The sequence below is a fragment of the Staurois parvus genome, unplaced genomic scaffold (assembly GCF_062004578.1).
Source record: "Staurois parvus isolate SC_StPar_1 unplaced genomic scaffold, SC_StPar_1.0 ptg000017l, whole genome shotgun sequence".
In the NCBI taxonomy this organism is placed as follows: domain Eukaryota; kingdom Metazoa; phylum Chordata; class Amphibia; order Anura; family Ranidae; genus Staurois; species Staurois parvus.
Window position 1 is genome coordinate 14,965,369 of NW_028317813.1, and position 23,604 is coordinate 14,988,972.

Below are 23,604 nucleotides of genomic sequence, written 5' to 3' on the forward strand. Positions count from 1 at the left end.
TGCCATGCGACTTGCAAATTGTATACCAAGCAGCACCCTATTGTCACCAATTACAGTGGTCAAATTGGTGCGGTTCCAACTTGGTCAGAGCTGCACTGATTTCTAAAGTAGTACTACTTTTGGTGCGATTTGCATAGAAATCTGTGTCAGATGTCTTGCAAATCACACCTGAAATCAGCATCTCACCCGACTTTGAAATCGTGCGACTTCACTGTAAGTCGCACTATTTCAAAGTCGGGCTTGATATGACCGGGGTGTTAGTGTTAACTAATGTCAGTGTAGTTCATGGATGGCACTACACTGACACCAATGCATGTCATGATTAGTGTTCACAAAACACACTATTTTGTCATTTGTATTTAGGATTCACGTGACTACTCATGCTACTTTTCCCTATAGCGCAGTTATGGTTGGGGGCATGAACTGAAAGGTGCTTCTAAATCACTTTCTTCCCAAATTTTCAACTATATTTCCCACAAGTAAAGGAGGGAGGATCCACACATATTGCACAGTCAGCACTTACTGCAAAGTTACATTAAAGTGGAACTCCAGGAATTTGTTTTCACATTTTCTGGGTCCAAATTAGTTACTTCTAATGCCAGGTATACTAGGACCTGATGGCTTCTGGGTAGTTTTATTTATGCTAGATATTACGATCAACTGTGATCTTCTGCCACTGCAAATACGAGTTCTGATGATAGTACAGTGGGGTGATAGTGTCCTCCACTCTCCCCTAACTGCCCCTTGTCCATTTACAAAACCTTTTGGGGGAAAGTTACGGAGGCTGGAGCAGACAGAATCAAGAGCAACTGTGAATGGCAGCCAATCAGCTTCCAGCCATTTTTTTCAACACTTAAAGGATAAGTTAACCTTTTGGACAAATAATAAATGTACATTGTTTTGCAGGTAAAAAAAAACGTGCATTTATTATTTTTGTCCAAAGGAACTTGGAAAGCATTAGTGTCATGAAGGTCTCCTGCAGATCTGTCAGTAGATATGCTTGCCGTACGGGATGTACCGTCAAGATATACTGACAGGAAGCTTCAATGAACTACCACGGCACTCCACAGTGCCATGGTAGTTCACTGAAAACTACAAGCCAACAGTCTCTAAGGCTGTCAGGACTCATAGGCACTCATTCACAGAACTGTGAATCAGTGACACGGCCGTATGGGCGGTAGCCTGCACGGTCACCCGGTTCTCAAATATGACAGATAGTACGGGGAAATGTTTCTCCGTACTATCTGTCAGAGGGAGAGGGGGGTGGCAGGCTTGGCTGAAGATATGGGAACATGTTACACGTTCCACCATAAAAATGGGTGGAACATGTAACATGATCCAAAGGTGTACTTACCTTTTAACAGAACAAGCTGAAGTTGGAAGCTGATTGGTTGTCATGCAAAGTTGCACCAAATTCTGCCTGCTCCAGCCTTAGCAAAGGGGAGAAGAGGAATGGGTAAAGGAGAGGACTGCCCCTTGTCCTTGAATGCAACTAAAAACTATCTGGACTGAGGATACCCAGCATTAGAGGTATCATTTTCATTTTAAAATGGAACTTAAACTGATTGTAAGGTTTTTTTTTTGACAAACATGTTATAGTAATATAGTTTTGCACAGAGCGGCACCGAACCTCTTCTTCTGGGGGCCCCCACTGGTGCTGTCCGCTCCTCCTCTTCTGTGTCTGCCTCCCTAGCAAGCTGCTTGCAATGGGACAGACATGCGAGCTCAATCCTGAGTTGGGCTGCGTATATCTATTGACACACACCGCATGGCCCAGATGCCTCATTACATGATTTGACTGACAGTGGCAGGAGCCAATAGTTTCCACTGTTGCCTAAATGTCTAGGAAGGAGAGAGAGTAACAGCGCACAGCACTGGATCGTGATCGGGCTCAGGTAAGTATTTAGAGGGGAAAGCTGACAAAGTTTTTTTTACCTTAATGCAGGAAATGCATTAAGGTTAAAAAAAAAACCTTAAGCCTTTACAAAAACTTTAGGGAGTTTTACTTCCTTTTCTTTCAATGGATCCTGTCCCTTGCTGACATCTTCTCTTGGGTGCTGGCCTTCAGCCACCTTCATTGGCCAGTTTGGGATGATGTCAGTACTGTGGAGGAGGCAGTCATTCCCACACACGGACAGAGCCAGCAGTATATGCTTAACTCTGCATGTGGGGCTCAGTTTACATTGCCGTAAAAGATAGCAAGCAGGCAGGTAGGTGTATTTTATTGCAGAGAAGACACTGCATGTCACTTCTACAATACAAAGCCTGTCTGTTTGCGTTTTAGTTCTACTTTAAGGACCCGTCCACATCACTTGTGGTGTGGGAAACACGTGTTCCACAATACTGCAGTACCATGCGGTTTAGTGCACATTTCTGCACATTTGGCAGCTACTGAAATAAATGGGATGTCAAAAATGCACAAATGTGAATGTTATGGTGTAAACTGGCCCTAAGCCCAGGGTTCACATATGTGTGGGCTGGTTTTTACAGTGCAATTTCTGCACCGTCCAGTTTGTCTTTGTTACTGTTTAGGTGCAATTCTTAAAACCTATGACACTGGAAATCACACCTGACCCTTTTGGAAATGGCTCTGCGGATGGTCCGCACATACTGTATATGAACCGGCTCCATAGAAAAGGCTGCACGTTCATGTCATGTGGTTCAAAAGACATCTAATTCACATATATGTGAATTGGGGCTTATTCTTTTATTGTAACCAGTAAAAAGTGGTTCTAAAGGCAGAAGGTTTTTTTTTTTTTTTTTTTTTAACCTTAGAATGCATTTAAGGATAAGTTCACCTTCTATAACATGTTAGATCCTGAATACGGATGTAACATGTTAAGAATGCACTGGCCCCTGCTTTGACAGCTAGCGGGGATCTTTTTCCCCTTTACTAGCTGTCACATTTTTTTTCTTTTAAACGCAGCCTTGTGAGGCTCTGGCACTCATTCACTGTGTTCTGGGAATGAGCAACTACAAGTCTTGACAGCCTTAGCAGCAGTCAGCTTGTAGTTCTCAATGAACTACCTCGGTGCTGTGGAGTGCCATAGCAGTTCACAGAGTCTTCCTGTTAGTATATCTGCTTGCCCGTAAACCACATACGAGCAAGCAGATATACTGACAGATCTGCAGGTGCAATAGTTTACAGGCTCCTGCAACAAAAAATAAAATGCACGCTTTTACCTGCAAAAAAAAGTGAATTTATTATTTTTTGTATAAAGGTGAAGTTATCCTTTGGGTAAAAAAAATTCTGCATGCAGCTCCCTACCCCACTTATGCTTACCTGAGCCCAATCTTGATCCAGCACTGTGTGAGAGAGCAGCGGCTTTCTACTCTTTCCCTCCTCATTGGCTCAGACAGCAGCGAGAGCCACTGGCTTCTGTTAACCACAACCAGTGAGGAGGTAGCAGGGCCAAGCCATGCTGTTTGTGTCGATGGACGAACAGCTGGCTGGCTGTGGAGTGAGCATAGTAGGTGAAGGGGGGAGGGGGGCAGTCCAGAAGCGTTAGACCCGAAAGAGGAGGATCGGGGCTACTCTATGCAAAATTACTGGAGAGAGAAGGTAAGTATGACATGTTTGTGTGCAATTCCCACTTCAGCCCCGCCCCCTTCTACTCACCTGAATCCAATCACAATCCAGCAATGTGCATGAGAGCAGAAGCTCCCCAGGGTCTCTCCCACATTGGTTCCCGCTGCTGCCAATCACAGCCAGTGAGGAGGGAGTGGGGGGTGCTCTGTGTATCCCATAGATACACAGGACGACTCAGGAGCAAGCACAAACAGGAGTATGCCCACAGCAAGCAGCTTGCTCTGGGGACACTCAGCAGGGGCCTCACTAAAGGAGAATCAGAAACTGAGGAATGCACAGAGCAGTTAAGTATAACATGGTTGTTATAAAAAAAATCTGAACTTTTACAATCACTTTAAGCCGACTGTTGGATTTAAGGCAGCAGAGAATCCTGTGACTGACCCTCTTCTGTTAACAGGTCACGTTACAGGCAGTTTAATCAGCAACAGAAATGTTCTTAGTGGAGGAGAAGGTGCATCATCTTTAGTGCAGCTGAGCCAGGAGAGCAGAAGCTGTTAACCTTTGGAGCAATTGTGTTCCACATCAGGAAGAGGACAGGCCAGCCCTGTGAAGATTTCTATAGACTTCAGCATCCTACAAATTTATCATGACAGGTAAGTGGCGTGACTAAAGTGGCTGTAGAGAAGAAAAGTGTTTTTGGCTAAGCTTCACCTTTAAAGTGAAGTAAAGCCGGTGTTGTAGTTGGCGTCCTCCCTTCCAGTTTGTTGTTCTACAACTAAGGGATGTAGTAGTAGCAGGGTGGAGCATCACATCACGTTGCCATGCTACACGGCAGCCTCCGGAACATCCACACAGTGGGAATGCTGCAGCTCCAGGATTGTTCTGTGACGGCTATGTATTTTTTAACCACTGTGAGTGCATTCATTTATTCTTAACCCCTTCATGCCGAGCATACGCAAATATGCAGCCTCTCGGCAGCTGGGCCTTGACACTGAGCTGCCGCATATTTGCATATTGTTTGTAAACAAACACATGCTGAGAGCGCGTCCCCTGTGCGCTCCCAGCACATGTATTGGTGTCCCACAAAAAGGTCCTGATCTCTTTTTGTGATCGGGACCTTTTCTGATCATGTGACTGCCAATTACGGCAGTCACATGACCCTAAATCCCGCCTAGCCTCGGAAAACTCTTAAAGGGCCAGGAGGCGCTGGCGCAAAGGGGTTCCTAAATGTTAACGTTTTGGGCATGCTACACTATTAGTGTTTATTCCTTGCATGATTTACAGGTGGAAACACGGAGTTGGAGCAGAGGCAAGGGCAGAATCATCTCTGCACTACAAACCAGACATTTGTTTGGGGTTAAGTTGGCTTTTTTGATATAAATGCTCTGGTAAGAGCTCTTGCATGTCTATCGTTTTCACCAGGACTTTAGAGGTATCATCTGCCTCCTTTCTTCATTCACTGAATGTGGGGTTTTCTCTTTTGATGAATTGGGGTCACTCATTGGAAATGTTTTTTGGAGCACAGACCTTTATTTATTTTATAATTGATGGACTTTAACACTTTTGTTGTATATTACTTTGAGGGGTTGTATCCATTCCTGTATTAGTTGCTTTTTATGTATTATTCAATCTGAGAGCAAAGATTTATTCTGAATTTAGTAGTAGTAGACCCTGAAGAGGACTGATTCTTCACAATCCACACGTCCACTTCCGTATTGTAGTATTCAGCACCTTCCCCTCCCCCAGCACCAGAGTACACCTAATCCTGACCAGCTGATCACCTACACATTGCACGAGCCAACGTCTGTATAACAGTGGGAGGTAGGTCACACTAATAAGAGGCGAGCATGCTCACACATAGCCACCACAGTGCTCCTCCAGAACACCAGTGTGCCGGGTACTGGGCACACTGCACAGCTCGCCCGTCCTCCCCCCACACACACCAGGCTCACCATTACAGACTACACACAAAGCCTCTCAGTGCTTTTCTGTTGGTTCGGCCATACCTTCAGCTTGAGAATATCTACAGTATCCGCCATGTTTCTTACACGCCTCCGTAGCCACACTCCCAGCAACCGTAACTATTGGCCCGTCGCACACGTGACGTCACGTCCACAACAAAGCGCGGGAGTTTCCACCACGTTTCTGGTTTCCGAAACCACCAGAAAATCCGCCAGCGCCTCCGCCGCCTTTCCCACCACGTAGAACTCTACGACTCAATTGACTAAAACCAGAGCTCACCTATCGCTACACAACACTCGTTTCTCAACGTCCCGGTCACCTGACCAGGAAGTGTTTTTCATTGGTTAACCACGTTGTACGGTAGTGAGTCTGAGCCAAACAGAGAAAAGGGTAGGAAGGACACGGGAACCAATCAGAGTTCAGCGCACGATAAATACGTCAAATCCTCGTCGCCATCTTTGTTAGGGTCAGGAACCTCATTGGGATTGCAGTAATAGGGCTGGGTGCCATGTTACGTGCGGAATGTCGTCACTTGTGATCCGCCCTGGACCTTTGGTAGCGGAAGTGGCGGCGTTTCCTGGAGACCGGTGACAGGCGGAGGCCCTAGCTACAGGTAAACGGTGTTGGTGGGTGATGTTGTAGGTGTTCTGTAGAGTGTGGTGTCTGGTATTACTCTGTATAAGAGGCCCATAGTGCAAAGGGTTGTTTCCTGCGACTGGCCACCCTCAATGTTTCCATTGCAGAGAAGGCGCCGGGCCTCTATCACGGGGCCTCCTAGGATGTCCTTTGTTTAATGTTAACCCCCAGGTACATCTACAGAGTACACACTGACTCCGCTCTGTGTTTACCAATAGATCATGACGTACAGCTGAACTCCAGAAAGATAGAACATGCACAGAATGGTCCAGCTCTGAATCGTACATGTATGGGATTCATACAACCTGGATTTGACTTGAGTCTCTCCTCATTGGCTTACCTTTACATAGGCTATCCCCGCTCCAGTCCATCATGAATACTGCTGCCAGGCTCATTCACCTTACCAACTGTTCAGTGTCTGCTACCCCCATCTGCCAATCCCTCCACTGGCTTCCACTCGCCCAACGAATACAATTCAAAATACTAACTTACAAAGCCATCCACAACTCTGCCCCCAGCTACATCACTGACCTGGTCTCAAAATAACCAAACCGCTCTCTTCGATCCTCTCAAGAGCTTCTGCTCTCTAGTTCCCATGTCACCTCCTCCCATTCTTGCCTCCACGACTTCTCTTGAGCATCTCCCATCCTATGAAACTCCCTACCCCAATCTGTCTGGCTATCTCCTAATCTATCCACCTTTAGACAATCCCTGATAACCTTTCTCTTTAAAGAAGCCTATCCTGCTTCTACCTAGTAAACTGCCATTTATTTCCTTTATCAGCTCACCCCTCCACAGCTATTACCTTTTGTATCACTCAACCCTTCCTCCTAGATTGTAAGCTCTAATGAGCCGGGCCCTCTGTTTCCTCTTGTACCAAATTGTATTGTAACTGTAATGTCTACCTTCATTTTGTAAAGAGCTGCACAAACTGTTGGCGCTATATAAATCCTGTAGAATAATAATGTCCCTCTCATGTGGCCCCCTGTACAGCAGCACTCAGACTGGGGGTGGGAGAGAAGCAGGCCTAGGAGTCAATCAGGTGTGCTGCATGCAAATATAGTGACAAGGGGCAGGCTGACAGGAGGAGAAATCAGGAGGAGCTCACCAGTTTGCTTCACTGTCCAATCATCAGGCCTGCATACATTTAACTACTTTAACCAAAGGCCAATTCTAACACTTCTCACATGCATGTAAAAAAGCAGCATTTTATGTAAGAAAATTACTTAGAAACCCCAAACATTATATATGTTTGTTCAAAGCAGAGACCCGAAGGACTAAAATGGTGGTTGTTGCAATTTTGTTATGTTTCAAGATATTCGTACAGCCATTGTTAAAATTGTACATTTTTAGGAAAAACATTGTTTAATGAATTTTAGAGCACACAAACACGATACAATAACTAATTGTTTGGTTAAATATAAAAGATGATGTTACACCAAATAGATACCAAACATCATGCTGTAAAATTGAATATCCCCCATGGAATGACGATCTAGATAGGCAATGCTGTAAAAGCCTTTATAGGTTGGCAGTTTAGAGGTACACGGGAGGCCTGGTGCTACAATTATTGCTCTCACCCTAGCATTTGCAGTGATACCTCACATGTTTACATCAGCGTTCACATTTGCATGAGGGAACAGGAGTGCTTTAATTTTTATTATTTATTTTATTTAAAACTTTTTTTTTTACACTATCCCTTTATTTTTTTTTTATCAACTTTATTGCTATCACTAGAAATGAATAACATCCCTTGTGATAGTAATACAATTGACAGGTTCTCTTTATGGAGAGATTTGAGGTCTTTTAGACCCCAGATCTGTTTTCTGCTCTGAAAGTATCTGATCAAACTGAGATTGATTTGATCAAATGCTTTACAAGCCACTAACAGCTTGTAAAAATCAAACTGAAACCAGAAGTGATGAAGTACTCGTCGCTTCCAGTTTCTTACATCACATAGGGGAGGCGGGTATAGATGTACCTTAAGCTGGCCATATGTGGGTCGAATTATGAAAGAATTTTCATTTCGAAAATCTTTTCTAAAAATTTTCGTTCAAATTTCGCACCATTAGTGGGCCACAGCAACGGCCGGTTTTCAAGCAACCATGGAATTTGTGTGATCGGGCACGTTGGAAATTTTTTTAAAAACTAACTAATTTCTAATAAATGATGGGAGAAACCTGCAAGAAATGTAATTAAAAAAGAAATGAGCTGTGGCCTGGAAAGAGAAGAAAATTCTTGGCCACGAAAATTTTCTGTAGCAATATGAAGTGAAATTGAAAGCTAGGTTGGTCATATTTTGAAATCAATGGTGGCATTATCGGATTACAGAAAAAAAATTCTGATTTTCTAAAGACAATTCGTTCAGAATTTGACCCATGTATGTCCTGCATTACTCTCTGCTCAGTCCAAGAAAATACCAAGCAGCGCCAGTTCTGAGCACCTCAATTGGATGGGGGAGCCTGGTAAAGGCAGCAGGGCGCCCTGTAGAAGTGATTGAGCAACTGTAAAGCCACTCCAATCAATTCAACATGAAAGTCATCACCAGCTGAAAAGTTTGATACCGGAATGATGCCTGCATGTGGAGGCATCTTCCTGATATACCACTTCAACCGGAGGATGTAAGAGTACTTCTTAAGGGGTTGAAGTGGTTAACTACTTGCCAACCGCGCTATAGCCAAATAACGGCTACAGCGCGGTTGTCCATTTCTGGCAGGGCGTCATATGACGTCCTCCCACGCGTCCTTAGTGGCACACACTCCGCACGTACAATGACACAGCAGATCACCGAGTAAATACAGTTGCCGGTAATCGGTTGCACTTTCCTCATGCTGCCACAGTGTGAGGAAAGTACTGCCGATAACTGGCAAATGACACAGAGGACATCTGCACTGATCATCAGGGTACTGCTGATCAGTGCCCAGGAGTGCCGCCTATCAGTGCTGCCTGTCAGTGCAGCCTCATCAACGCACATCAGTGAAGGAGAAAAATTACCTGTTTACAAATTTTATAATAGAAACAAAACTTTTTTTTTTTTTCTTCAAATTTTTTGCTATTTTTTGTCTATTATGCAAAAAAGAAAACACCCAGTGGTAATTAAATACGACCAAAATAAAGCTCTATTTGTGTGGAAAAAAATGATAAAAATTTCATATAGGTACAATGTTGCATGACCGGTCAATTGTCATTCAAAGTGCTACAGCAATGAAAGCTGAAAATTGGCCTGCGCACGAAGGGGGTACAAGTGCCCAATGGGTAAGTGGTTAAACAGACCTTGTATTAAAGTGCAGGTCTGGTTCATTACATTACCCTTCTCCACCGTATACAATTTGCAGCATTAAAGCTTTAACAAATACCATACCCCTGGCTTCCTCACACAACACCGATAAGAAGGTGATGCCATAATTCTTCCAGCAAGATCCTGGGAATGCTTAGAATCCCAAATCTCACATGAAGATGTATTTGCTCTGTGCTGAATCATCTTGCTGGGACCTTATAGTATAAAGTTGACTTGAGAGTGGAACTTTTTTTTTTTTTTTAAATAAGTGATTGTGAGCAGGCAGGCTTTTTATTTCAGAAGAGACACGATACGCCATTAAATAATTTTATGTTTTATGTCAGTTTGTTTTTATAGCATGTACACTGACTCTTGGGAATAGGCACCCCAAAAACCCCAGTGAGGCTCTGTTAAAGTGTACTTAAACAAAAGAAAAGTAATATATTACTTGTCAATCATTGGATGTGATGCCTGCATTTAGTTTTCTTTTTTTTAGGCTTTTACTCCTTTATTTTCACCTGTTGATCAGCCAGATACACAACTCCTATCTTTGGAGGAGCAACATATCCACTTTGGACAGCAGCATTGCCAATCAATGGAGAGGGTAGTGTTAGATGGACTAGTAGATTTAGGCAGACTTTACATAAGTGACTAACAATGTAAAGCTGGACTCCATCTAACACTTATTAAGCTGTTTTAGCAATAGTTTTTTTTTTTTTTTTTACATACAAAGCCATCCACAACATCACCCCCAAATACATCACCAACCTCATCTGCAGATATTGTTCAAAGCATCCACTCTGTTCCTCCTAAGACCTCCTGCTCGTCAGTTCCCTTGTTACCTCCTCCTACACTTGCCTCCAGGACTTCTCAAGAGCCTATCCCATCCTCTGGAATTCCCTGCCCCAGTATATGTCCGGTCAGCTTCTACCCTGTCCACCATTAGGCGATCCTTGAAAACTCTATTCAGGGAATTCTACCCCACCTCTACCTAAGAACTGTACTTGAGTCACCTCCATCAGATCATCCCCCACAGCTATTACCTTTTGTACCACCTCCCCCTCCCTTTAGATTGTAAGTTCCATGGGCAGGGTCCTCCTATTCCTTCTGTATTGTAATTGTACTGTCCCCCTTTATATTGTAAAGCTCTGCGTAAATTGTTGGCACTATAAAAATCCTGAATAATAATAATAATAACCTTTTTGGATAAAGGTTTTATAAAACTATAAAAGCTGACAATTGTAAGTACCCCTGTCACTGTTAAATGATTTGTCTCAAGTCTGTAAATACCACCTTTGCTGGACAGCTTGGTCTCTTAAAGGTAGTTGAAAAACAACAGACTTACTGGCCAGATCACCAGGTAATACACTGCTACGGCGGAAAAACAAAGATTGCTCTGTTAATGCTACTGGCAAACAGTATCATATATGTCATTTTTTTATTTTGACCATAGTTAAAATCTAAATCTGAAACCCAGTTGTGCCCCTTAATGTTCCTTTTCACTGTGGCTAAACAGGTGCTTACCAAATTGTAGTGGTCTTCCATCCCTAAGATCACACAGGTGAAACACAAAATGACCTAAAGGAAAAAATGGCTGGGATCCTCAAGGGCTAAATGCATTCTAATGTGTCTGGACTCCTTGGGTTGAACATTATTTAATAAGCAACTTTGATTGCTCCTTATTGGCTCTCTAATGTATTTAGCCATCCATCAAGAAAATCAATGAGCGCCGCCACTCTTAACCAGGGTGGATTTGATTTAAATCACTAGTCAGTAAGGCTTGATTTAAATCCTAGTTTTCTACATAAAGACTAATTCTTGCTGGTATAACTTTAATATGCAAGTAGATGAAGATTTTTAGAATAACAACTTTTCATATTCGTTTTTTTATCCCCAGTTTAATATATTTGGACAACTTTTCTGTTGTACTTAGGAAGGAGAAAAATAATAATTACCTTAATAACAATTTAAATAGATTTATTCAACTGAAACAATACCATTCCAGCATATGTTATTTGCTTAAACATCCATGTTTGTTAACTAATTTGGCTAAACAAAATATATATATTTTATGAAACTTAGACTGTCAGCCCCTTCCTCCTCACACTTAGTTTCACTTTCTTCTTGAGCAGATCTATTCCACTCCAAACAATCAGAAAAATATTGTTTCTATTCTATTCACTGAACTTCTTGAAACTTAGCACTGAAGGGTTTGATTCTGTATTCATAGGTTTGTAGAAGTTAGGATTAAGGTCTTTTTCTTAACTCTGTTCATGTTATAACATTTTTGCTGTGAAGAAGAGGCTTGAGATCTCCGCTGAGTCAAATTCAGTTTTGAGAACTGCAAAAGTAAACCAAGCATCTGTGATGATATCTTGTAGGCAGAGAAACTGCCAAATAATCTTACAAAAACCTCTGGAAGAGCATGACATTGTGAATGGATTCATGGAATTTATTTACCAAAAAAATTAAACATATACAGCCTTATTCTACATAATTAAAAAACTAATCTTTATTTCATGATGGAATAACCTTTGGATGGTAATATATTTTCCTCAAAAAGCATTTTATTTAAAAAAAAATCCGATTTTAAATAAAAAAAATCCAATTTAAATTAAAAAAAAATCGATTTTTTTTTTTTTTTTTTTTTTTTTTTTTTTTTATCATTGATTTTTATCCACCCTGCTCTTAATTATACTTTGCCTTTAGTTATACTTAAAATTGTGAGGGAAGGATCAGTTTCTACCCTAAATTTCTATTGTGCCAAAATATCTTGTGTGACCAGTCTTGTTGCCTTTTTCCATGAGGATAGACAATACACTCAACATTTTTCCTCAGGTTAAGAGCCACTGTCATAATTGTGTTTCAGGCCAATGTCTGACTAGCGATCCTTTACACCAACTGGATCTCTAAGTAGACAAATGATCTGTTTCTACACAGTTACTTTCTTGCTGACTGTAATGCTACATAGTTTCCCTCACCAGTCAGAGCAGCAGTGTGGCACCTTGCTGGCCCAGCTGTAGGGACAGGTGAGTGATCTCTGAGTAGCTCTGTGGTTGGCCAGTTGTCTCCAGCCTCTGGATCATTAAAGTGCCATAGACTGGATGCTTTGATTGTTTCAAAAGAAAGATGACTTTGCCTATGTGATCTGCTCCTCTATGGTCAACCTTACAAAGAGAAGTAATTGTTTCCTACAGGTCACATCCTTGGGAGTTCCTATTTGGAGCATGTTGGGTGATCTGAGTTTTCTAGCTCAGCACTAGTGTCTCCCCCAGGTAGAGGAGAACAGTGACTGAAAGAGAATTTTAAAGAATATGTTCATCTTTGTGCAATAAATAAATGCATGTTTTTGCAACAAAAAAAAGTGCATTTTTTTCTCAGGAGCCTGCAGGGCATTGCACCCACAGTCAGTGGATGATGGTGCAATGTCAGGCTCCTGCAGACATCTGTCTGTATATCTATAGGGACAGATAGTTGCTGAGCTGCAGGAAGTGTGAATGGACTAAAAAGGGTGCTGATCAGCATATTCAGAATGTACACCTCACATCAGAAAATCACCTCCTCTTGAGAACAGTGATACCAGAGATAAGTACCAATGAATGTATATCGCCAAACAAAGGTAGTCGGTTATCGCCACAACTGCATCATTGTTATTTATTATACAGTATCAAAGTGTCCCATTTGACTGCACAGTGCATTCATTACTATTTGTGGGCATTTAGGTGTGTATTTTACAACTCCCACTACATATTGGACTTATTTCTGCTTTTATATGTGTTTGTAAGGATATATAACAAGTTCAAATAACCCTTTTGTCTTTCAGAATGAATGTTGGGGTGGCTCATAGTGAAGTGAACCCCAACACACGGGTGTTGAACAGTCGAGGAATATGGCTGGCTTACATTATTCTCGTGGGTTTTCTTCACATAATCCTCCTAAGCTTTCCCTTCTTCAGTGTTCCTGTTGTCTGGACCCTGACTAATGTCATTCACAACCTTGTAAGTTATTACTTTTAAATGTACTTTATCATTTTTAATATATAGAAGTACATTTGGGGTAAACTCTGTATTTTTTTTCTTTTTGTTTTGATTTTGAGCCTTTCTGCAATTTAAAGTTTTTATCTCTAATAAGGTTTTTTTTTTTTTATAGATCGAGAAGGCAACAGTTAGGTTTTATTGTAATATTTGGGAAAAACTATACTGAGGTTAAAAAAAAAAGCCTTTCAGTGCTTAGGAATGTTGTGGCAATGGCAGTGTTGGAATGTTGCCCCTCTTGTTGGGGTCCCTTTCCTACCAATGTATAAGCCAATAAAAAAACAAAAATGTTTTCATTTGGGTCCCTTTAGCTGGCTAGTGGAGCTGGGTGCTGAGTTATTTGTTTTTCAGTTAGTAAAACTATAATCAGAATATTTGTTTATGCCTGCCCATGTCCACATTTCTTGGTACATTTGTAATCTTTTCTTGTAAATTTTTCTGACAGGTTATGTACCTGTTTCTGCACACGGTGAAGGGGACTCCATTTGAAACCCCTGACCAGGGCAAAGCACGACTTCTCACTCACTGGGAGCAAATGGATTATGGAATCCAGTTTACATCTTCTCGCAAGTTCCTCACCATAACCCCAATTGTTTTGTAAGTCATTGTTTTTGTGCTGTTTATGCTACTCTACAGTCAGTAGGGGAAAAAATGTTAGCAGGCCAGAAAGGACATATGGAGTCTCTTCTGCTAAACAACTATAATTACTAACTTTTTTTTTTTTAAAGGTATGTATAGTTTTGTTTTAGTTGATCTTCCTGTCGTAATGCCTCACCTTTAGCCCTCCGATTACTTCTAATAACTTCTGGATAAAACCACGAAAGAGTAGATTAGCATTTAGCACATGGTTGATTGTGACCAGCAAAGGTGTGCATGTTTTGGGCATATCAGAGTAGGGATTGTCAGACTGTAAAGTATGCACAGCAGTACATAGCACTTGCATTCTAGAATGTGGGGTGTAAGTTTCACGGTGGGTAACAACTAAAAAAAAAAAATCAGGTTTCCTAAGTGAATAAAAGATTGCTGCTTCAGTTTTACCTGCCCCTATTGAGTATAGTAATAATGGTAGATCTATAAACATGTTGCAGTCCTTGCTGTACTGGATAGGTTGGCAAAGTAACATTTCAATTAAAGCAGTTGTAAACCTCAGACATGAAATATAAACAAAGCATATCTCTATATGTACTTGTCTCAATTAAGAGAATTGTGTGTCATTTCTGTCTGCTGTTTTGTTTCATTGCTATCATAATGAATCGCTTCTGACACGTTTTCCTGCACAAAGAGAAATGCTCCTTTTCACGCAAACGGACCAATCGAGTCCACTTGTCCATTTTTCAGGCATACCCAATCGGACCCCTCATTCTTCTCTTTGGAGCAGTAGATGTAAATGGACTTGTGTCCATTTACACCTGCTTGTCTCCAGTCTGATCCAGCCAAAACAAACAGGAGCGATCAATTCCCCTGCATTTGATAGGATCGGAGGGCAGGCTGGTGTAAAATGACAGCCAGTCTGTTCCCATCCGACTGTCCATAGAGAAGAGCGGGCTGTGTCTGTGAAGGAGCCTGCTTCTCATGTGCTGAGCTGGAAGACTCCTGAGATTAGTTGCTGGAAAGTCCAACTCTGGATTTTACCATTGTTGCTAAGTGTCTGTTTACACTGCCTGTTTATGCAAGATGCAATTTCATGTCATAACACAAACTGCATGGTGTGTGGTAAAAAGTGAATTAAAACATGTTTTATGCATTTCCAGTTTACTCAGTAGAACCATAAAGTGGAATTCAAGGCTAGAACTGAACTTAAAACTGCTCCCACTGCCCCCTATACTAACTACGCTGTAGAAGAAATATCTGCATAATTACTTATTTCCAGGGCACCCTGGTCAACTTCCAGCAGCTGGCTTCAGGGCAAAGAAGGGACAGCTGACAACAGATGCCCCATGGTAAGCATATGGGTGACGCCACTGTCCAGGCATTCCATCAGTTATATGTTCTCTCTCCTCTGCCCTGAAGCCAGCCCCTGGGGAGATCACATGACCTGACTGGAGCATCCTCAGAATAGGTAAGTATATGCATCTTCCTTTTACAGGGTAGTTAATATAGGTGTTAGAAGGGGGAGGGGGCAGTTTTACGCTTAGTTCCAGCCTTGAATTACAATTTTATAAGGCAAAAATAGCATTTAATGGTCCTGAATGAAACTCTAATCAGTTGCAGGCACTGTTTGGGTATTCCACTAGCTCTGGCTGTCAGAATACAGTAGACTGACAGGAATTTGGGTCGAGGGTTGTGTGGAAGGAGGACTCTGTTAGTTTTATTCAGGCCACAGGCTGAACAAAAGAAATCTGTTAGTGTATAGGCAGGTTTAAGTGTTACTAAACCCACGACAGTAAAATCAGTCTGTGTATGCAGTAAAACATGCTTGTCGCAAACGTGCGCGCCAGAGCCTGACACAGTCCGCCATTTTGTTAAGAGTAGCCATGTTATTCCCTCATTCTCCTTCCCCCCCCCCCCCCCCCCTCCCTCCCTTCCTGAGAGGCACAGTGACAGATGTGTGTGTTAAGTGTCACAGGCCAGATCCCCGCAGGGAGCCACGTGGTGAGGCACTGTCCAAAGAACCTGTGTAATTTCACACCTCGTAAAAAGAAAACTGAGCCATCCCAGGAGTTCAAGGCATTCCCAAGAAGCCCACACCAGCTAACATTTTTAAAAGATCCATTTTTCCCCTATGTCTCATATCTTGGAATATGAGAGACATACATAAAAGCCGAACATATCGGATGGACGATGAGCAGGCGAACAGTTGGATGGGTCACTCGCCTTATCTCGGGCGCACGGGAAAGCAGAGAAATAGATGTCACGAACCGTGTAGCATACAACTTAATAATTCCTATCTGGTCAATCCTCAGAATTGTCTGCATAATAATCTACCCGCGGGTGGGAGGTCCCTGGTGCAGATGGAAGGTTATGGACCAGAATATGAGTTATGAAAGATGTTGGCTCCAGTTTAGGGCTCCGCCTGACGATTCCTCCCTAAACAGGGGATTGGTCCTCTACTTCAGAGCGACCCCCTGCTGGGAAACTTAAACAGGCTGTCAAGCCTAAGAGAAGTTAAGTTGAAGATATCTCCCATTTTAACATCAATATACCACCTTGGGAGACCTGTGCCTTTCCCTCTGAAACGTGATCTGTTTACATCCAAGGCTTAATGGCAAGTAACTTAACCCTTTAACTTCTCCGTTATCTCTTTGCTGTGCGGTTTTCTGTATATGTGTATATCTTAGTTACATCTTCTCTGTAAATATTTTTATTGCACCTGTTTGACCCTTTTAGTAATAAATCTCTTTCTGAAAGTGTTTGAACTGTTTTTCTATAGCTCTTAATTGCAATTTACGAATCCCTGCCTTTAAAGAGACGCTACTGTTTGTTTTAACCCTCTGTATAACAGGCATGTATTATGACCGGGTTATGCAGTCGATTATATCAACCATTACAGTGTTATAGCTGAACGTTGAGTTTCCTCTCTGAATAAAAATGAGGTGGTGGCAGTGTGAATGGTAATTGCCTAATTAACCTGACCCTGTAACAATCAATCCAGGCTGCTGGCACGTCGGTCTGTATCCATTAGCTGGAAAATCGTTGTGCAGGGTACAGCTGGGTGTGGCATTGTTACGCACATCACATCGCGGTTTTAGGTCAGCTAGCCCTTCGGTCACGAGTTTTGGTGAGAAGATCTGGGATCTGACGCCGTGATCGTGACATAATAGACATTGCGGTCGTGGGATCGTCGTATGTTGGTGGCGGCAATTTTGCGATCCGTGACAATACTCACTGTAGAACCAAAGGGGTTAATCCTCTGCATTGTGTAAAAGGTTGTTTGATCCCATCTTCTTTGATCTTCTGCTGTTCCCAATCCATCTGCTGATAGTACAGAGCTCTAGGAGATGCTCTGCACATGCTCAGTTTAGTGTGTATGGCTACAGGGGGTTTTTTTTCCCTTTGGGAGGGTGCATGTGATTAGTACAGAGCCAATCATCACCGTCCAGACAGAGGGCCAGGGGTCATGCAGCCTCATAGGACAGTCAGGAGAATGAAAACTCCTACAAGATTAACCAGTACTCGCCCTCACACTGATAGAAATCAAAAGACTGCTGATGAGAATAGTTATTTAGCAGTTTATATTTACTATAATAATAATTGCATTTCTATGTACTGTGGGCAACCAGATATAGTGAGTGCAGGGTCCTGGCTTTATTAACACTTTGCGTCATTTCTCCTAAGTACAAATCTTATTTCCCAGAAGTCAATTGTGACCTCAAATAACCCAATTAACGCCTTATATCCAGTGAAAACATACCCATATAAAGGTTGCTAAGCCGTTCATACAGTATAACTGACTCATGCAACTCCTGTTTTTTTTGTTTTTTTTTTCCAGATATCTCCTTGCAAGTTTTTATACCAAATATGATGCAGTCCATTTCCTTATCAACACTTTGTCATTGATCAGCGTCCTCCTTCCAAAACTTCCGCAGTTTCATGGTGTCAGGATATTTGGGATAAACAAATACTGAAGAGGACTTGAGATCCAGATATCTGCCCTCTGCCGATCAGATAAGACCTGGTCTGCTCTGCAGAGTTTGCTGGGAAAGTTGATATTTATTCTTGTGCTGAAGATAACTGGCTGTGTTACCTGGTGTGCAAAGCAACTCTTCTTTTATGCAGTTGTCTTTTCTAACAGTGGTCTCATTGAAAATGGGCAGATGGATAACTTATCTGATGTGGCATGTCAAAACCCCAATACATCTTGGACAATGCCTTTTGTGCTTTAAAATCATTTAATTGATTTAGTTCAATCAGTCATAACATGTTTTTACTGACAGATGAAAAATGTACAGTGATAATCACCAGCTGTGCTCAAAAGGGTTATAAAGGAAGGAGAATATGCTTCTTTAATAGTGATCAGGGTAGTGTCTTTTTCCAGCTACTGTGAAAGATTGATGTTAGCCTTTATTGATTCTGCAGTAACTATTTCAGCATCTGTTTAAATGTACAATCCAGTCAATAGTGAATTTAAATTCCTGAATTTTGATTTTATTCAGATGTCACTGGATACCAGCTTGCTATTGAAAAGTGAAGGGGCTGCTGGTAATGTGGTGTTCTGGGCCTAGTTCTTTTTTTTTTTTTTTTTTAATTAAGTAGGTTAAACCTTCATTCCCGCTGCTTTTGTGGCTTGAGTAGTTGCCTAGCTACCACTGGCATGGTGGTAGTAAAGTGCTTCCTGCAAAAAGGATGTGTGTTCATAATCGCTTCTGGGAAAATTAGAGAGAGAAGGTGGGGCGCAGGCCTTGACTCAAGCTTAATGAAAATTAAATCAGATTTCTGACTGTCACACATTTACTGTGGTGTTTGGATTGCAGCAGCACAGTGTTTAATTTTACTTCTTCCCTGGAGGATATATATAATAAATTCACCACTTAAACTAAGAAGAGAAATTTAATAATATATATCAGAACAGGCTAAATTATATGAGCATAGTTTATGCAAATAGCTTTTTTTTTCTTTTAAATGACATTTACCTTGTTATGTTTACCAGACCATCTATCTCAAGCTGGGCAAATGCATTCCCATTAAGGGTAGCACATTTACTCTGGAAAGAAGGAATCTTGCAAGTAGACAAAATTGTAATGCAGCTGTTCATTTGAGGACTAAACCAGTCTGGCTGAAATCTGAGTCAACTCTTCCCAAAAATTCTGAATTTTCCCAAGGCAAGGACACTCATCAGTGCTGAAATGTGCAAAGTACCCATTTAATTACCTCTTTAGACACGAGGGCTTTATGTTTTGGTCCATTTAGTTTTGTAGCTTGCACCTTTTTTTTTATATATAGTACACACAATTTAAAGACAGAACTGACAGACATAACATAGGTTCTAAAAAGCAGTCACTCATAAACCTAGAATCCAGTAAGGTTTCCCGCCCCAGGAAAAAAAAAAATTCCTTACAGTATTAAGTTAATATAAAACAAATTATATATATCTTTTTTTTTTTTTTTTCCCCTTTTCATGCTGGTTAATCTATAACTCCACTTTCATTCATCACTTCAGCTCAAATCAGATCTCATAGATGAAATTAAAAAAATTTGTTTACATCATGTATTCCAGTTACACCTTCCATGACATGAATGTTGTTTTAAAGCCCCCATTCACACCTGGGTGATTTAAAAGGTATGAAACTAGTCTAAAAATAGACTGCAAGGTCCTCTTGTTAGGTTTAGGTCTCTTTCCCCTCTGTTGCCAACTAGTATGTAAAATGGACCTGTAAAGATAGTCAATATACTCACCTTTCCCTGTCTTCAACCTGTGATGTCTTGGCGCCTGTAACATCTGACCACACTCCTTCAAGCAGAATCCTGCAAAGCAGCCCAAATCTTGTAACACTACACTGGGCTGGAGCTTATTTCTGTGAGATCTGGAGTATTCATTGTTTCCTAGGAATCCCGCTGGAAGGGTAGTAATATCACACATTGCAACAATAAGATGGGGGGGACTTTACAGACTGCTTTAAATTTGATTGTTTTCGGTCATTATGCTTTCTTTATACTTATCCAATACAAAATGATAATTGGCATTTATTCATATAGTTTTTTTGATGTAACCATATTCAGCATGCAAAATAAAAAAATGTTTCCCCCAAGCCTACATACAAAGGGATAGTTTGCTCGACTGCTTTGCATGCACCTTTTGTGTTTCCTGGCAATAGGTAAGCAACTCAGTATTTGCAATTCTTTTCATACCACTTTCATATAACTATAAGATAACAATGGTTCCAAAGCATGAAAACCAAATAACCTGCTCTTTGCTTCCGTTATCTTTAATGAGTGTCTGATACCCACAGAATGCTGGCAGCTGTGACTTTCTGAAAACAATCTCCTCTCAACTGCTAGCACAATTACTGTTACAGTTCCCTCTATAAATTGTGTATCATGTCTTGGCAGGCTACTGAGCTCCATATCAACACCCTCCCTCTATACCTTGTCTTAAAAAAAAAAAATATATATATATAAAAAAAAAGTTTGGCTCTTTCATTTGACAGTATCACCAATTACTGTTCATATACAAACATGGCTGTTGGCAGAGGGTGAAAAGTCTATGTGAACAGGGCTTAGGGTCATCAATGTTTTATGCCCCTAATTCCATCCATTAAGAATTTGACCACAAAACTCATGCTGTGGCAGGCAGGATTTAGAGTATTTAATGGGCTTAGGGAGATGATCCAGCAAGCAGCAGCTTTGTGAGAAATTTGTCTTGGTGCTATTTAAACAGTGCTGGCATGAAAAGCTCTAATATATCCTTGCCTTTCTTGTTCTAGTTATGTACCGGCCAAGTACCTATGGACTATTCTATGAATAATAAGAATTGAATACAGCTAGGCCCTACAACATCTGCATTTGTCTTTCCACATTCCATTGTTGCTGCGTAAGCATTATCACAGCACCATGTTGATCTTAGAAATCATAGAAGAATCATTCATTCTATTTGCTAATCTGTTAAGAGTTAGATTTTTTTTTTTTATGACTTTACCTGCTCCTTAGAACTGCATGCACATACTAGAATTAAATTGGGGGATTGGTAAAAGAGAGAATATCTGAGCATAGAAAGTAAAGACAATTATACAAAAAAAAAAAAGCTACTACTGAGCGAGAATATGCTTTATTAACTCAGAGATGTAACACTGTTCTTAAAAGAGACATTTGTCACCTTGCCCATTCAGGGCAGAGTGATAGTGTCTTTGTAAATGGCAACTTCCACTCGGATACCCTCTTTTGTCTCAGCATGAAAATCCCTAGTGCCAGCTGGTGTTGGAACGTAAGAAGAGGGCTGGTATGATTCCCTCAATCAAGTGACAGTACACATGCCTACTAATTGGTTGGTAGACCCAAGCATTGTCACAGGGAAGAAGGTCGAGCTTTCCCCCCAGGCACAGAAACACTGCGTATTGTTGCTGGTTGCAATGGGCACAACAGAATGAAGTGCTGGCAAGGTGAGTATCAGAGGTTTTGGGGAGGTGACAGTGTCTCTTTACCTTAGATTTCTTGAGATGGTCATTGTAAGATGGTGGTAATGGTCAGCGTCTGATCTAATATTACATGCACGTTGGTGATAGTGGGGAGTTGATTGGGGCATTTTGCTGCATGTTCTGGAGAGTAAACCTAATTTTGTTCTGTGTACACCACTATAGTTAACAGAATGAACCATGCTGGATATAGGCACATTTTCTGCAGGGGTGAACAAGTAAATTTTAAGCACTAACAGCTTTAGTCTTGGAACAAGCAGGGACAGCCCTGGGGTGTGAATCTTAGAAAGAGAAGTCAGCAGAAGCAGCTTCTTGTTTTCAACTTTGCTTTTAAAGTGTATTTTTACTTCTGCAACCATTTATAGGTTTGTATTCCCATAGCATCCATATAGATAATTAAAATATTTCTTACCTTTCCAGTTGTTTCTTTGAAGAAAGTTTATACAAAAGGACTTTATAGGCCATTTATATTGCTAAGAATTGATGGCAATGTAAAGAATAGGGACAGCATGGGGTTTTTTGTTTTTTTTACTACCTGCAATGTGTCACCCAAGCTTTCAACTCTTTAACCCTTTGTTAGGACAGACAGTGTACACATCTAGTTTACAATTGATAATGGAGATAAGCAGGCACAGTCCAGACAGGGTTATGCATTGTGAACATTAACTTCCCTGCCCCCTTAACATTACACATCGGGGTAAAAGTTCAGTTTTATAGTTTTAGGAGTAGAGCATGTAAAAAAGTAAGCAGCAATTTAAAATATTTTTTCAACATTCTACCCTGTGAATAACATATACCAAATATAAATTGGGTGTTACAGCAATTTGGCTGCAAAAGTGGAAATACATTTGAAGGGGCCATGAAACAGGCTCTAATGGGCAAAGAAGAAAAAGAAACTAGGTGTTTTTTTTTTTTTTGGTCCATTGGCTACCCAAGTCCTTAGATTTTTCAAGCCCTGATTTAGCCCAAGCTTACACTGATACTTGGTTCACAGTAGATGTTATTCTTAATGTGACTGCCACAGAATGCACAGCAGGAAAGCCTCATCACCCTTCTGCATGTCCTTCCTGAAGATATTGCTGAAACACACACTTAACTAACATATTATTAAGATGTAGGCAAGCTCCTGAATATACTATATAGGGTACCAAAATAACTGGAATAAAAAAACAGACCAAAGCCTTCTATTTTCCAGGCATATCTCTTGATGCCTAATCTGTAAGTGTCTGTACATAAAAAAAAAATGTATAATTCCAATGTAATGTTCTGGCAACGTAAAACAATAAATGTGACAAACAATTGGCCTGATTTTTCATTCATAGCACTGCATACAGATCTAATTAGCTTTCAACCACTTTTTCAGTTTCTTTCCACCAACAGCAGACATCTGGAAACCGAGCTCAAGTATTCTTTGCACTGGTTAATAAATTAGTCTGTGAAAGGCTAGCATGGCTTGTAGAGAATTTTTTTTTTTTTTTTTATTAACTTTGTCTGTTTATGAAGAAAAAGTACATTGATGTAAACATAATACGTCAAATGGTCAGCACAAAAGTTTGAAATTTTCCTTACTAGCTGTGAGCAATTGGCAGACCCCCAAGATCCTTTAATCAGACAACTCCCGTAATTAGTACATGTCTGGTGGCCCCCTTTCCTCCCAATATGCTTCACCCTGCCAGTTATTTTGCATTGCTGATCTCCTAAAATTTTTTTTGCCTTTTGCCCACATTTTGGCAAGATCAAAGTACCAAAATAAATGGGAACAAATCACTAAGTACTCCAAATTTATTTAAAAAAGGAATCCATCAAGAACCTTTTTGAAAATCTTCAGGTAAAAGTACAAATTGTTCATGTCATTAGTTCAAGGGAAATTAAGCCACTCATAACAAGGGATGAATGGTAGTGATGCCTAAACCTAGTCCCCAATAACAGTATGAGTCACAGATTCAGGTAGAGGAATCATGGTTTACCAGTTATTAGAGCAGTGCTCCTAGCTGGAAGTGTGGGAACAATGCACGATTTGTGGTCATAAAAGAAACCTCATTAAGGAGTAACAGAGGCTACCACTGCAGACCTTTTCCTGAAAATACAAGTCTGTCTGAG

At 41.0% G+C, this 23,604-nt stretch overlaps 2 protein-coding genes across 2 annotated transcripts in view; one reads left to right on the forward strand and one right to left on the reverse strand.

Annotated features, from left to right (window-relative positions):
- Positions 1-5,745, reverse strand: part of SARNP (SAP domain containing ribonucleoprotein) — a 98,094-nt gene extending 92,349 nt beyond the window's left edge. Inside the window, exon 1 of the mRNA XM_089680238.1 lies at positions 5,536-5,745. Coding sequence (XP_089536364.1) covers positions 5,536-5,568 — 33 coding nt within the window. The 5' untranslated portion in view covers positions 5,569-5,745. The remainder of the gene's footprint in view (positions 1-5,535) is intronic.
- A 234-nt stretch (positions 5,746-5,979) lies between these two features.
- Positions 5,980-22,803, forward strand: ORMDL2 (ORMDL sphingolipid biosynthesis regulator 2). The gene is made up of 4 exons (XM_089680268.1): positions 5,980-6,104; positions 13,228-13,402; positions 13,884-14,035; positions 17,868-22,803. The coding sequence occupies exons 2-4, from the start codon at positions 13,229-13,231 to the stop codon at positions 18,001-18,003; spliced, it is 462 nt and encodes a 153-aa protein (XP_089536394.1). The 5' UTR covers positions 5,980-6,104; position 13,228; the 3' UTR covers positions 18,004-22,803.
- Positions 22,804-23,604: the final 801 nt, after the last annotated feature.

Excerpts from the sequence above, each read along its gene's own strand:
- ORMDL2 (XM_089680268.1), top strand. The coding sequence starts at position 13,229 with ATGAATGTTGGGGTGGCTCATAGTGAAGTGAACCCCAACACACGGGTG. Across the intron at positions 13,403-13,883 it reads CTAATGTCATTCACAACCTT|GTTATGTACCTGTTTCTGCA; the intron begins GTAAGTTATTAC and ends TTTTTCTGACAG. Across the intron at positions 14,036-17,867 it reads ACCATAACCCCAATTGTTTT|ATATCTCCTTGCAAGTTTTT; the intron begins GTAAGTCATTGT and ends TTTTTTTTCCAG.